General features: G+C 40.6%; 1 protein-coding gene across 1 annotated transcript in view; it reads left to right on the top strand.

Annotated features, from left to right (window-relative positions):
• Positions 1 to 15099, top strand: part of si:dkey-233k19.3 (dynein axonemal heavy chain 11) — a 36135-nt gene that overhangs the window by 17969 nt on the left and 3067 nt on the right. The window contains exons 53-77 of the mRNA XM_037454174.2: positions 264 to 387; positions 559 to 701; positions 1670 to 1831; positions 3597 to 3830; positions 4005 to 4151; positions 4257 to 4370; positions 4457 to 4600; positions 5302 to 5484; positions 5585 to 5686; positions 5790 to 5924; positions 7205 to 7378; positions 7534 to 7769; positions 7941 to 8063; positions 10242 to 10446; positions 10547 to 10711; positions 10916 to 11056; positions 11301 to 11471; positions 11901 to 12023; positions 12094 to 12287; positions 12370 to 12518; positions 12598 to 12725; positions 13048 to 13275; positions 13379 to 13570; positions 14462 to 14590; positions 14813 to 15055. Of these exons, the coding sequence (XP_037310071.2) occupies positions 264 to 387; positions 559 to 701; positions 1670 to 1831; positions 3597 to 3830; positions 4005 to 4151; positions 4257 to 4370; positions 4457 to 4600; positions 5302 to 5484; positions 5585 to 5686; positions 5790 to 5924; positions 7205 to 7378; positions 7534 to 7769; positions 7941 to 8063; positions 10242 to 10446; positions 10547 to 10711; positions 10916 to 11056; positions 11301 to 11471; positions 11901 to 12023; positions 12094 to 12287; positions 12370 to 12518; positions 12598 to 12725; positions 13048 to 13275; positions 13379 to 13570; positions 14462 to 14590; positions 14813 to 15055 (4089 nt within the window). The remainder of the gene's footprint in view (positions 1 to 263; positions 388 to 558; positions 702 to 1669; positions 1832 to 3596; positions 3831 to 4004; positions 4152 to 4256; positions 4371 to 4456; positions 4601 to 5301; positions 5485 to 5584; positions 5687 to 5789; positions 5925 to 7204; positions 7379 to 7533; positions 7770 to 7940; positions 8064 to 10241; positions 10447 to 10546; positions 10712 to 10915; positions 11057 to 11300; positions 11472 to 11900; positions 12024 to 12093; positions 12288 to 12369; positions 12519 to 12597; positions 12726 to 13047; positions 13276 to 13378; positions 13571 to 14461; positions 14591 to 14812; positions 15056 to 15099) is intronic.

Here is a 15099-nt window from a genome sequence, read left to right as displayed (position 1 = left end):
GTTGGAGCCAAACAGCACATCAAGTGCAGTGTCACTTCATTAAATTGGCTCTTATAAGTGTGTGGGTTTACTATTTAAAACCACTGAGAAATGTTTCACTGTCTCATTAATTGAGCATGTTTGTAAATGTAATCTTTTAATAGCCTCTTTAAAAAATCAAGCTGTATTTATGGGACTTACAGTAGGTTATTTCATTGATGTTGACTGGGGGATGTTTGAACATTAGATAGTTTGTCCATAACATGTGTTGTTGTTGTATTTAGATGGATCTGGCAGGCTTGTTCCTGAAGACTGGAGTGAAGAACCAGCGTGTGGCTCTGCTGCTGACTGATTCACAGATACCCGATGAGCGATTTCTGGTCACTATTAATGATTTACTGGCATCGGGTGAGACCTAAACTTCACAGTAATAAAACACGCTTTCCTATTTTACTCCACAAGACAAAATCATAATTTATCAAACTTTAAAACCATTCTGAAATCTAACGTTTTATAAAGAGATAATAATAATCTCTACAGCTTGTCAGACTGTGACTATGATGGTGCCTTTCCCACCAGGAGAAATTCCCGACCTCTTCAGCGAGGAGGAGATCGACGACATTGTGTCTGGCGTGAGAGCTGAGGTCCGAGCCCTCGGACTGATGGACATCAGGGAGAACTGCTGGAGATTCTTCACTGACCGAGTTCGACTACGGCTTACGGTCAAGTTTTGCAAATATTCCAGCGGAAGAAATGATCGTTCACCAGTATTTTACGGCTTATTGGCCTAAAGAAGTGAATTTAATGATGTATAATTGCCTTTCACTAAGGCCGATTTTGTCATGTCAATGGGTTTGTCATCTTTGACTCCTGTTGTTTGATGATGTCTTGCTGAGTTGCTTTCTCTCAACATCATACTATTTCCTCCGGTGATATTGTCACTTTTAGGATAGAACAGCTACATAGAGTGAATGATAGAAGTTTTCTAAAAACAGAGTTTATTCATATTTACCAATTATAATATTTTATTCATTTTATAGTCTGTTGATTTGACTTCTTAATTAATATGATTTTAATATGAATATTGACTTGTGTTAACGTGTTTGTAGATATTGGAGCAGCATTGGAATGCTCTATCACAGCCAACCTGTTGTGCATTGTATTAGCCTTACTTCTATTTAGAGAATAATTGTCTGTTTGCTATTGAAGTGGAGGACACACAAAATTACTAATACAGCTTGAAAATACAAATCCTGTATGCCAGATGATTTTCATATCTTGACCGTGTTTAATGAGATAATCGTACACATTCTATATTTTTGAGCCACAAAGATGAAAACCCAGCTGCTGCGAAGTGTTGTTAAATATGTTAAACAGAGCCAGACAAACTGGGGGGGTTAAAAGGTAGGGAATTCTTGTCTCAGTGCACATGTATGTCATCCAGCTAGTCTTTGTGCCAGGGCCTCTAGTGGTGTCACCGTCTTCTCCAGCCAACTGGGAATGTGGCTGCCTGTCCACATGCCAAGGACGGTAAAAGTAGGGGCACATGAGGCTGCGAGTTGTGTTGTATTTTTCTATGTGCACTGGACTAGATATCTTGTGTACAAGTATGAGGCTGTGCATTTGTACCGGACCTGTTTGTGTGTGTCTGCTTGGGTGACTCTTTTGCTCCCTTCTGACTTCTCTGTAGGTGGTATTGTGTTTGTCTCCCGTGGGCAGTACCCTTCGCGTTCGTGCCCGTCGGTTCCCTGCTCTCGTGCAATGCACCACCATTGACTGGTTCCATCCCTGGACCTCAGAAGCTCTGCAGTCGGTCAGCTTCCGGTTCATCCAAAAGATTGAAGACATTGAGGTCAGGCCTCTCAACCCAATTGTTTTCTCACCATCTCCTAATTTTTTTATTCTGAATAGCATGGTTATTTTATGGCTCCCATAAATAACCTGCTTTACCCACAAATGTGTGTGAACAATAACCAAATAACAGTATTAGCTGTGAGCAATGCATCCAATATAATGCAGTAGATTATCTTTCTTAGGTTTAGACCCCTTTTCCCGAACTGATCTAGATTTTAATGAACACCCTATTACTACAATGCAGCTGGATTATCTTTTCCATAGATCCCTCATCATTAGTTCTCCGCAGAGGTACTGACAAATTGCTGAACACATGCCTGGTGACTCCTCGTGAGTGCAGGCATATCATTGTTTTCCATCATAGCAGTGGAACGATCACAACCCGGGATCATTTATGTTAATGAGATCAGAGTGATTAAGCACATAATGACCCTCTAAGGAGGCACAGCTGTCAAAACCAGGAAGTGTCATCACATGTGAATATGTAGCAGACTATTTATTTCCACTGTTTGTGTGTGTGTGTGTGTGTGTGTGTGTGTATATTTTACCACGTGTGGATTTTCTGTAGCTATAATACTTAAGCTGTGGTATTATTAGAGCATTAGTACTTCAGTAAGAATAGAGGAATCTTCAGCACTAATATCATTAGAGGTAGGCAGTGAAGTTACGTAATGGTTGTAGCTATAGTAGACCAGTATTTGAGCATGGGGAAAGTAGTCAGTGCTGCAGTGATTAATCAGTTAATTGATTTGGAGAAAATAATCAAATAATCAGGCTAGATTCTTTTTTACAAGCAAAGCTGCATTTGCCATCATTCACAATTTTCACAAAAGACAGACAAGAGAAGATATATGAAAAAAGTCTTTGCACAATTTTCCGAGATGCTGTTCAGAATAACTCTTAATCAAGACGATATTCAGCCGATTAATCCAGAATGAAAATAATAATTAGTCATAGCCTGAGTTCGTAGTAATAGAAAGCTATTGAGTGAAATACTTTTTGTGGATTAAAAAATAAATACTTTTGTGTTTCAGTTAATGGGCATTATTAGTACATTTTTAAAAGTTGTAAGACATTACTATACATTTCTAGTCATTAATCATCTTTGATCTTGTTGGAGGCTTGGAAACAATAAATTATCATTTATTTAATGTTTAAATTCACAACTTACCAAAAGTTGAGCCCCACGGCCAATCAATCAATGAGAACTTCTTTCGCATCTCAACTGAACATAGCATGCTTTGTCAAAAAGCATCGTCTCAGATCTTAATTGATAATGATTTTTACGCCGGGCTCATGATCATTAACAATGGCTTTTTGTGAGATATGGTTAGGTTTGATCCTTGTATTGTCTTCTCATTTGTTTTTGCTTTAATTGATTGCTAACTGTATGATTAATAGAGGCTCCCTGTCACTGCGCACCGAATGATGAATACCTAGTTTGAATGTTGTACATTCAGCCTCTGTAGACAGTTTAGAAAGTTGGAGGACATCAGAGATAATGTAAACAGTGTGCATGTTTTACAGGCTGCATGTCAGTAGTCTGAACACATTATTTTCAAAGCCTTATCATTCCATCTAGCTGCACCTACATTTCAGATTGAGTAAGTCAGGGCCAGCCAAGTAAAATGGCAAAACTTGTAGATGAATTCAAAATTTATGAAGATAATATTTCAGCCCCCATCAGGTTGGGGACGTTAAACTCTACTCAATTCAGCTCACCCTGTTCTCCCCTCTCCCTCCTTGTCTGCTTATTTTTACAGCCTGCCGTCCAGGAATCCATCAGTCTTTTCATGGCCTACGTTCACACCAGTGTCAACCATGCAAGTGAAAAATACCAGCGCAATGAGAAGAGGTACAATTACACCACCCCCAAGAGCTTTCTCCAGCAAATCAACCTGTACAGAAACCTTCTGGAGAAGAGCGGGGCTCAGCTCCAGCACAAGATGAACCGGCTTGTCAGTGGCCTTCAAAAACTCCAAACAACTGCCGTCCAGGTAAACGTCTTTATTATATACCCTAGGGTGTTTAATTTATGGTTTGAGGTACATGGTTGAGAAGGTAAGATTGGGAATAGTAGTAGTATTTGCTTTTTAAACAGTGTGGGTTTTCCCCTTGACATTAAGTATGTTGCACATTGAAGTGTGTGTCATTTTATGTGTCTATTTTAGGTTGAAGATCTAAAAGCAAAATTGGCATCCCAAGAAACTGAGTTGACCTTAAAAAATCAGAATATTGAGGCTTTGATTACAAAGATTGGACAGCAGACTGAGAAGGTGAGCAGCAAGAGAGAGGCTGCAGACCTCGAGGCCCAAAAGGTGAGATACATATATATCCTATCGCATTTTTTTTTTCATTCCCTCTCTAAACCACACCATTCATTACATGATCTGATTTATTTCATTATGGGTGCTCTTGTGCAGGTTGCCGTCATCCAGGCAGAAGTCTTAGTCAAACAGAGGGACTGTGAAAAAGACCTGGATAAGGCAGAGCCATCACTGACAGCAGCTAGAGCAGCACTGGACACCCTCAACAAAGTGCTTCATTTTATCAAACAACACACTAACGCATTTCATTTTGGGCTCATTCTAAAAACAATATGATTTGTATTATTCTGTTTCAGTTGAATCTTACTGAGCTGAAGGCCTTTCCGAACCCTCCGGAGGCAGTGATCAACGTAGCAGCAGCTGTGATGGTTCTGCTCGCGCCCCGCGGTCGGCTGCCTAAAGATCGGAGTTGGAAGGCGGCGCGCGCCTTCATGGGCAAGGTTAAGCTTTCATCATGTCAAACGCATCTGCCTGATTAATGCCAATCTAATTTGTGTGGAGGCCTTGACCCTGGCCCTGGCCGGCATCTTTTCAATGCTCACGTTACATCTATGAATATGCTCACTCAGTAGGGAGTGTGGCCATAAACAGATTTATTTGGTTTGTAAAATGCCTGTAGAATTCAGTATGAAACAGAGGTTAATTCTTTCTTTTCCAAACACATATAAATACACACACATAAAATAATATGAGTTTGATAATCTGAATGTCTTTATTGTTACCCTTTTTATTTACCTGATTAAAAAAAAGAACATCAAGGACGTCATTGGAATAAAACCACTTTTTTTATTTACTGGGATCCTTTACTTGGATCCTTAACGGACGGTTAAAAAAAAATACTAAAGGCCATACATTTCATATTTTGTATGCATATTTAAACGCATTCAGGTAAATTCACTCAGCTTATTTATTATGAATTCAAATTTCTTATCCCTTATCCCAACCATTAACTAGTATTATACCATTCCAATTCATTCAGAGTTAAATTACATTTTATCTTGTGTGGCCTCTTGTATACATGAGCATGAAGCTCTTTTTATTTGTGTGTCTCATTTCTCAGTATTAATTTTACACCAGTCTCCACTCAAAATGCTGGTGCAGTTGTTAATACATTCCCTTTATTTTTGTTTACTTCTGTCAGGTTGATGATTTCCTACAAGCCCTTGTGTCATATGACAAGGAGCATGTCCCTGAGGTCTGTTTGACTGCGGTAAAACAAAATTATCTGAGAAACCCAGAATTCCACCCTGATCTAGTTCGGACCAAATCTACAGCTGCGGCGGGTCTCTGTGCCTGGACCATTAACATTGTCAGATACTATGAGGTCAGGAAATATCTTCACTTACGTAATAAGATGTCTTTCTGCCAGAATATTCTTTCTTCACTATGGAGCTTTTTTTTCATAGTGCCTCCTTTTTTTGCAGATTTATTGTGAGGTGAGTCCAAAGAGGCAAGCGCTATCCCAAGCAAATGCAGATCTAGACACGGCAACATCCAAAATGTTAGCGGTTCAAAAGAAATTGGCGGTAAGTGCAATGTTATTATATTTAATTAAATCACTTCGTCTAAAAGCTAGATTTTCTTAACGATGTCTAATTAATCTCAATTCCTTTCGATTTGTTTCTAAAGGATCTTGACTCAACCCTCCAGTGCCTTACGACTCAGGTTGAAAAGGCCACAATTGAGAAAATCAGTTGTCAGGAGGAGGTGATGCGTACCAACCAGACCATAGAGCTGGCCAACCGCCTGGTCAAGGGTTTAGAGGTAAACAAGGAGAGATGAAGGAGTTTGCTGGTGTCGTTGGGGCTGACCTGACATTGAGTGAACTATATATTTTTTGTGAGGTATGCATGGAGCGCTGGTAATCAAATTGCCTCAGTAGTCTGGACTAAAAGTTGTTATGTCCTGGCTAGCTGGTGTGACAGTTGTGCGAGTCGATCGGGCCAAGGGAGATTTTACAGGCGGGCCCAGCAGCATACCGGAGACTTGTGAGACAGGTAGAGAGGGCTGGACCACAGAAAAACGCATGGCTGAGCTTGGCAACTGGCAGGCGGAATAGTGTCCAAAAGGAAGCAAGACGGCGGGTTTTCCGCTCTCAGTCAGTGCAGTAGAGAGGTTGTGTGTCCACAGAATGTGTGTGTCTACTGCACAAGTAGGTTCTACGCATGGGGTGTGGGTTTTGTGTACTCGCCTATTGTGTGCTCATGCCCTTGCACAACCTCTAGTCGTTACATTATAATTAATACTAACAAATTTAAAAAAAAAGTGGGATGTGAATAATTGGAATATATAAATCTTAAATGTTGCTTATTTGTAGTTTTTGTTGAAAACATGTTGAATATATATATAAACAAACATGTTCTCTGGTCCTGTGCATGCATTTTTAAGGCTCTTTATCTTTATGGATGCAGTACTGAAATAAAAGATGTCAGTGGCCATTTTTTAAGTTTTCTTGTTCAGAAAATAAATGTGGTTTACATGGAACAGCTTGGCTTTTAAGCATATCAAGATAAATGTTTTGTCTTTATGTCATTGACCTGGAAGCAATAGTGTTCAGACTAATAAATCCGGCCGTCTATATTTAATCATTAACTTACCTCAAAGCCTCAACAGCTGTTGGAAATTAACAATGTCTCACCCCAGACTGAGTGATATTACAGGCAATCCATAATGCATTAGGGTAAAATTATAGTGATTTTTAACTGTCTGAGAATTTATTATGTGACATATTCTAGATCCACAGCCCCTTGTAAGAAAATGCCATGCATGATTTATTGTTGTAGTGTTGTCACAGTCATAGTTCTGAAGGTTTAAATAAATGCTGGATTGATGCAGAGCGAATCTACAGGCAATCATTCAAAGCTATTTTAAGGGAATTGCCGTTGTATGCTTTACTGCTTACATCTTCTTAATTTGTACAATAAATGTGGTGGTAAGTTGCTCAGCACAACACAACCCTGCAGTGTGGATTCTCAGATTGAGATTGTCCTCAGGTGGGCTTGAATGAGTATTTCTTGATGATAATAAAAGCTTCTATCTTGCAGTCAGAGAAGATCCGTTGGTCCCGGGCAATTGTTGAGTATGAAAAGCAACAGAAGACCCTGTGTGGTGATGTCCTCATCACTTCAGCATTCGTCTCCTACATGGGTTACTTTACCAGACAGTATCGGGCGGAACTCCTTAACAATGAATGGATTCCGTTTCTTCGGTCTCAAAAGGTAAGGCCAGTAATGTAACATATTTGTGTTGGTTGTTTAAAAAGTCAAATATGTTCTCCCTGCCCACATCCACACCAGAGTCTTTGAACTGGAGCTCATCAGACAGCCAACGGGGCTTCAACTCTTGTGACATCATTCCTCTGTTTCTGTTCCAGGTCTCGGTACCCCTGACAGAAGGCCTGGATCCAATCCTCATGCTTACAGATGACGCCACTGTGGCTGCCTGGCATAACCAGGGCCTGCCAAACGATAGGATGTCCACCGAGAACGCTTCTATCCTGACCACCAGTGAGCGTTGGCCGCTCATCATCGACCCACAGCAGCAGGGCATCAAGTGGATCAGAAACCGGCTAGCGCCTGAGCTGAGGGTGGTGCAGCTGGGACAGAAGGGGTGAGAAGGGGCTGTCTTCTGGCTGCATTTAAATCAGCTCTTGATGTATCTGTTTGATTGTTGTTGTTGTTGTTTCTGGCTGAAAACTTTTCCTTTACCAACATCCACACTAGGGACCGCTAAGATACGCAAACGTCCCTCGACACTATCACAACCTTTTTTTTCCCATAGGTGTCTGCATGTGATTGAACAAGCCCTTCTGTGTGGCGAGACAGTTCTGATAGAGAATCTGCCGGAAAAAGTGGACCCAGTCTTGGAGCCTCTGCTGGGTAGAAATACCATTAAAAGAGGAAGGTTAGTACTGAAACATTCAGACTTACAGACTTACATTGTTCTACTAAAAAATGCACAATCAAGCCAGCTCTTCAAAAGTCGCAGGTTTGTTTGTTGAATGCATTTAAATTGGGGCTGAAACATTTGTATCAATACACCGTTTGACTTTCCCACAACCCGTACCAATGTTTCTTTGTTGTTAGAAACTAGGAGCAGGTCTGCCAGATGGTTCAATCTGACTGAGCATTGAAACACCAGTAAGACATGACTGAATGCATTATTATTGCCCCCCTCTTTAGATTATAGATGAATTTGCAGCACGTGTTCTGAATCCCTGAGGCCAAAATATTGATTGGCCTCTCAAGACGGGTGATAGATGAATATTCCTGTGTTCATATTCTTGAGGTGCGATGAATATTGAACCAGCCGAACCTCAGTGTAAAAGCTGAATTAAGGACAGTCATGGTTATGTATAAGGACTCGTGTCTCCCACAAAAAGATGGCCTGCATCACACTAGATGTTATGGTCCTCCATTATCATGGCAAACCAATTCAGCATCAATAATTTCATGACGCTGATCTGTGAATTGTCGGAAATATACGGCATTTATTTTCTCTCGAAACAGAATAATAGCTTTACTGAATCAATTCTAAACTCTACAATGACACGTTGCATCTTGGTTATTTTAAAATGCAAATTTAGGTCATATGTGTATTTTGTATAAATCATTCATGAACAATGCTTGAGACTAGTACTACTAAACTTAAAAATATGTAACTTGTACGATTGCTATCCAAACTGTTTAAACGCACTGTAAACCCAAAATACGACATATCGACTTTCTGCTTTGATTTCCCTCTCAAAATGGTCTGCATCTTTCTGGCTCTGATCTATGTATGACCATGAGTATTGAATCTTAACACATGTTCATTGAGGTTCTGCTGGAAGCCTGTCTGTTTAGATGTAACAATTCATCATAGTAAATCTGATTATAAGTTTATCCCTTGTAGATGACCCACACACTTGTTTCTATCCATGATTAATACAACCTGCAGGGGCAGCCATGATGGATCTGGTGGGGATCCACAGCTGAAGTTCATTAATAATTGGAATGTTGCAGAGTGTGAAGTAATGAATACTAATTATTCCTTTCATGGGTGACGGAAGACTACAAGCCAATCCATCAGCAAGGACTTTAATTTGGTGGAGTAATGGTTCTATCAATAGTACATTAATTCTGGCTTGTGAAGATATAGAGTTGAACCAGACCCAGGCCACGAGGAACCTGTGCCATAAAATTGGGGCCTTTCCTGACATCCAAGGGGTAATTAGAGAAAAATGAAAAGCCACCACGTTCATCTAGCCATCGCTAATTTAATTGAAATGCAGTAACAGATAAATACTGGCTGCTGTGGTGATAATCTATCATAATGTTTAAGATTGTCTATAGTATGAGTGACATTTGGAGCCGGCGTGAAGTTCTTACCTCTGTTGAGGTTGCAATGCTCGAGAGTGAGAGGTCGATGGGCTCAGATGCATAAGAAAGACAATAGCTTTCAAGATACAGGTGTTCAATCATAAGTGGAATCAGCTGCTCTGCACTTCACATGAAAGCACTGGGGACATTTCCAATCAGCGAGTCAAATTCCAATCATCTTGATGTTTCACTTCATCCCTTTGAAAGTTCACAGATGGAAAGATAAAACCAACCAGAGCACATTGAACTCTGCAGCCATTAATGCCTGCAGCTTCTCTATGTTTTCAGAAAAGTTGTGTTTGGTTTGTGAAAATGACCCAAAACATATAAATGTTTATTTTTGACCTTGTACGTAGTGGCTTGACAAAACATTGCAAACTCAAATCTTATTGGCTAACTATTATTAATTAATTATTATTACTATATATAACTATCCTATTGACTGGTCATGAATGGATATGGATCTGTAAAAAGTAAAGCTCAGTTGCTATTTTTCTCTTTGACACCTTGTGGACTTCTTGACCTTGTAGCTTTAATAGTTAGTCATAAATAGATTACAATAAATACAAGGAATTATTTATTGTCAGGTCTAAAGCATAAAGAAAAGCTAATAATCGGAACTTAAGAGTATGAATTGTTCATCAAATGTATCAGTAGTGACCTTAAAACAACACAGCGGTTGAGACATTTATTTTTTGTACTGTACTCTTCTGTTATCAAGGTACATCCGACTCGGGGACAAAGAGTGTGAATACAACAGTAACTTTAAACTCATCCTCCACACCAAGTTGGCAAATCCCCATTTCCCTCCTGAGCTCCAGGCCCAGACCACCCTCATCAACTTCACAGTGACACCTGAGGGCCTGGAGGAACAGCTGCTGGGACAGGTAGTGTCGCGGGAAAGGCCGGACCTGGAGGCCCTAAAGGTGAATCAGGAATGTTCTGAAACGTACCGTGAATCATTTTATTGGTGATTTATTAATAAGAAACATCAGTCCATAATGTCAATATTGTACATTTCCCAAGATGGAGCTGACAACAGCACAGAACCACTTCAAGATTGAGCTGAAGAGGTTAGAAGATGACTTGTTGACTCGCCTCTCTGCAGCCCACGGTAATTTTCTAGGTGATATTTCTCTGGTGGAGCAACTTGAGAACACCAAGAGCACAGCCGCTCACATTCAGTGCAAGGTGAGGTTATAGTGCCCTATCATCTGTGTATCTATACATCTACGTATTTTTACTTTAATATTGGATATTTTTCACACAATGGAAGCACCTCATTTTATTGCATTTGCTGCAAATGATGTGTAGTTAGGAATAAGTGTAATGAGATGGTTTTGGAGCATGACTGAGAGTCTAATAGCTCATTTTTTATGCAATTGGAACACACAGGTGGTGGAGGCCAGAGAAAACGAGACAGAGATCAACGAGGCTCGAGAACTTTACCGCCCAGCCGCTGAGAGAGCGTCGCTCCTCTTCTTCATCATCAACGACCTCAGCAAGATTAACCCCATGTACCAGTTTTCCCTCAAGGTGAAAGCTCTAACCCTAAAATGACTCTCAGGGGACACACATCAGAAAATGAACAAAGCTCAAGCTCCTCCTGTAACAATAATATAATATATAGTAATTAAGATTTCATGCACCATCACTTTAAACTTGTTCAGCCCCTTTGTTGTGTTTAGCTGTCAATCCGTTGCAGAGCTTTGGGTCCTGTGTTTATGTATATATTCCCTATGAGTCCTTATCACTGTTTTCCTTTCTGTTTGTATTCCAGACCTTTAACTCTGTGTTCAACAAAGCAATGGAGCGTGCAGAATGGGACGAGGACGTGAGGACCAGAGTGCACACCCTCACTGAGGCCATCACCTATTCTGTATTCCTCTACAGCAACCAGGGCCTGTTTGAGAGAGACAAGTTAACCTTCTTGTCACACACTGCCTTCCAGGTGAGGGACTCGGGGCCGCCTCAAAGGTGGGGCCTCCTGTCATCCTCATCAATCAAAGTACTTTTCTGCCCCCACATTAACTCCAATTAAAAGCAGTCAGCAGGACCATACGCTGCTATCGATTACCTCTCACACCACGCTCCGCGGCTGCTGTGCCGACAGTTGGCTCTGACAAGGGGGATGGTTCTAATGTGGCATAATGCAATTATCCGTCATTGCGCCAACAGTTTTCATCTTAGAAAATTGTGCTGCTTTGAAGGCTGTCCTTCATGTGGTTGTTTACATTCAAAAGCCATTATTCAGCCTGTATAAGTTTCTAGAGTCCTTTTGCCAGAGTTTTTTTTTCAGTTTTCAGATCTTGTGGAAATGATTTAAATGAGATAAATACAACATAGATCATTACAAACTGCTGCTCGTCCATCCCCTCAGATTCTGCTGAAGCCGGGCCTGATTGATGCTCAGGAAGTTGACCTCCTTCTGCGTTTCCACGTGGAAGCTTGCAAAGTTAGTCCTGTATCATTCCTCTCCCCGCAGGCCTGGGGAGCCATTAAGGTATGTTCATCAACATGTTAACGCGTTACGTGTTTATTATTGTTCTATAAAATCTATTATTTGGATATAGACCATTTCGACAGTGGAGGCCTTCAATGGACTGGACAAAGACATCGAGAGCTCACCAAAGCGTTGGAGAAAGATTGTTGAGTCCAGTTGTCCTGAAAAGGAAAGACTTCCCCAGGACTGGAAGAATAAAAGTTCCCTGCAGAGGCTCATCATCTTTAGAGCACTTCGCCCTGATAGGATGACCTATACATTAAGGTAAGCAAGTGACCAAAGAACATTTGTATTTCCAAGTGTTGCACAGTATGTCATTAAGATTTTTGATAATGTTTCCTGGCAGGAACTTTGTGGAGCAAAGCATGGGAAGAAAATATGTGGATGCCGCCAGGCTGGACTTTGACCAGTTGTATGAGGACAGTGGCCCTTCAACTCCTGTATTCTTCATTCTCTCCCCTGGGGTGGATCCATTGAAAGATGTAGAAAAACTAGGTACTGTGTATATTGTGGGTTATTCATAAATTCTGATCTATCGGTAGGGACAATTATTCAAAATGTTCTATGTGTGCAGGATTGAAGCTGGGGTTCACCATTGAGCACGGCACTTTACACAACATCTCGCTGGGACAGGGGCAGCACGAAGTAGCGGAACGGGTTCTGAGTAATGCCTCTAAACTTGGACATTGGGTCATTCTGCAGGTAGGAAGCAGTACTTTTCTTGTGACTAGTTCAAGTAGTCCCCGCAGGCTGCTTTTCCAGCAAGCCTATAATGCACCTAATGATATTATCTCACCCCCTGAGCGAGGAAATAAACTCAATTTGGTTCAATAAAAACATAATTGACTAAATCAGTTCCACAAATGCCTCATTTTAAAGGGGAAGCCTGCAGCCAAGTGAGTCACTGGAGGTTTTCTTACTAATTGAGAACATAGCAAAACATTTTTCTTTCAATAATGAACACAAATATAACTTTACATAAAAAAAGTATCAACAGTCAACATGATGTGCCTAATCTTTTTAGAATGTACACCTGGTGCCTCGATGGCTGCCCTCTCTTGATGGACTTCTCGAGACAGTGGCGGTTGACAGTCACCCGAACTACAGGGTGTTCATCACCGGGCAACCAGCACCAAGCCCTGAGCAGCACCACATCCCCAGAGGGATACTGGAGAATGCCATCAAAATCACCAATGAGCCCCCCACTGGCATGAATGCCAGTCTGCATGCAGCCCTCAACAGTTTCAGTCAAGTGTGTGGAGCATTTAAAATAAATTCTCAAATAGTGTTAATATTAAAAGAAGAAAAAACGGTAGCATTCATTGTAATCTGTATTTCTCGCTCTCTCTCCTCAGGACACTCTGGATATGTGCTCCAGAGAACAGGAGTTTAACTCGATGCTCTTCTCCATCTGCTTCTTTCATGCTTGTGTCACGGAGCGCCGTAAATTTGGTCCCCAAGGGTGGAACCACAACTACCCCTTCAGCACCGGAGACCTCACCATCTCAGCCAGCGTCTTGTACAATTACTTAGAGGCCAACTCCAAAGTAATTTTCACCACTACTTGTCAACAATACTTCAACATGTTTTTTTTAAATATATATATATATATATATATAATTAAAACTTTCTTAAGCTGCGTACATTTAGAATGACAATGGTGTTTGCAATGGATGTTGAATTACTGTTCAGTGTGTCCAATTACTTCTTAAAATCTTTTCTTTCAATGTTATTTAGTTTTTTATAACCATGAATACGCAACGTATAATTTAGCTTCATTTCAGAAGACAAGACAAAAAAAATCCATTCTTGGGGTGCTGCTCCCTTCTCATCTAATGTATTTCTCTTAGGACTCCTATTACTCTGGTCACAACCAATTATGTCTCCTAGGTATTCTGTCCTCCAAAAACGAATGTCCTTCATTATGTTAACCAAACACTAACCTGTATGTGCGTATACAGAGAATTCATTAGGAGGGCAATGAAGCGTTATCCTAAATGTAATTACATGCAGCCAATGTGACAGTTCACAATGCTACATAAGTGATCACTGCAATTAGAGTTGATGAAGGAAGCAATTTGCAAAACAATACAGGTACAAATGATTGTAAACCTCCAGCTTTTGTAATTTGTTATGAATCACAGGTTCTTTTCTTCCTCCTTCACCCTCACGAATCATAATCTCCTGCTGAGGAAAAGAACTCTTCTGTCATCCACTAGATCAGCGAGTGTAAAGAAACTTAATTTTGTTAAATTTCCCTCCTATCATCGTAATAGAGCTCATTTGGGAAGAGATCATGTTGTTCCTTTAACTTACAAAAGACAAATGGAATGACAGAAATAACTAATTTGCCTTAGTTGATACCCTCCTAATAGTTTAACTATCAATGTTCTTTTATTTGCATTTTCATATTGGTCTACAGACTACATGTATTATAGTCCATGCAGGTGCCCTGGGAGGACCTGCGTTATCTGTTTGGGGAGATCATGTATGGAGGACACATTACAGATGCCTGGGATAGAAGACTGTGCCAGACTTATCTACAAGAGTTCATGCATCCAAAAATGGTAAGTCGGTGTTCATGTTGCTATGCAAGAGAAATTCCATCCATTTGTCTTTTTTTTTTGCATTTGGTCTCAACACAACAATTTTAATTGGTTTTATTGTTGAATTTTCCAGATAAAAGAAATCCAGATCAACCCCTTGCCAGTTAACAAATAATGTTTCTCTATAAGTTTAAATTGCGTACTTATTTTCATCTTTTGCATTCTCAATATTTCAATTCATAGTTCGAAGGGGAGCTCTTTTTGTGTCCTGGTTTCCTATCGCCTCCATTCATGGACTACAGCGGTTACCACAGCTATGTCGACGAGCACGTCCCATCTGAGAACCCCACTCTGTATGGTCTGCACCCAAATGCCGAGCTCGAGTGCCTAACTGTCACTTCAGACAACCTCCTAAGGACTCTTCTGGAACTGCAGCCACAGGAAGCCTCCAGAGGGGAAGGGGCAGCTCAGAGCACAGAGGACAAGGTGTGGAGGCAGAAATAATCATTACTGGGAGCAAAATGCAGCTG

This window comes from Pungitius pungitius, chromosome 11, assembly GCF_949316345.1.
Source record: "Pungitius pungitius chromosome 11, fPunPun2.1, whole genome shotgun sequence".
NCBI classification, from domain to species: domain Eukaryota; kingdom Metazoa; phylum Chordata; class Actinopteri; order Perciformes; family Gasterosteidae; genus Pungitius; species Pungitius pungitius.
Note: the sequence above shows the minus strand (reverse complement) of the source record. Positions and strands in the feature narration are given on the sequence as shown.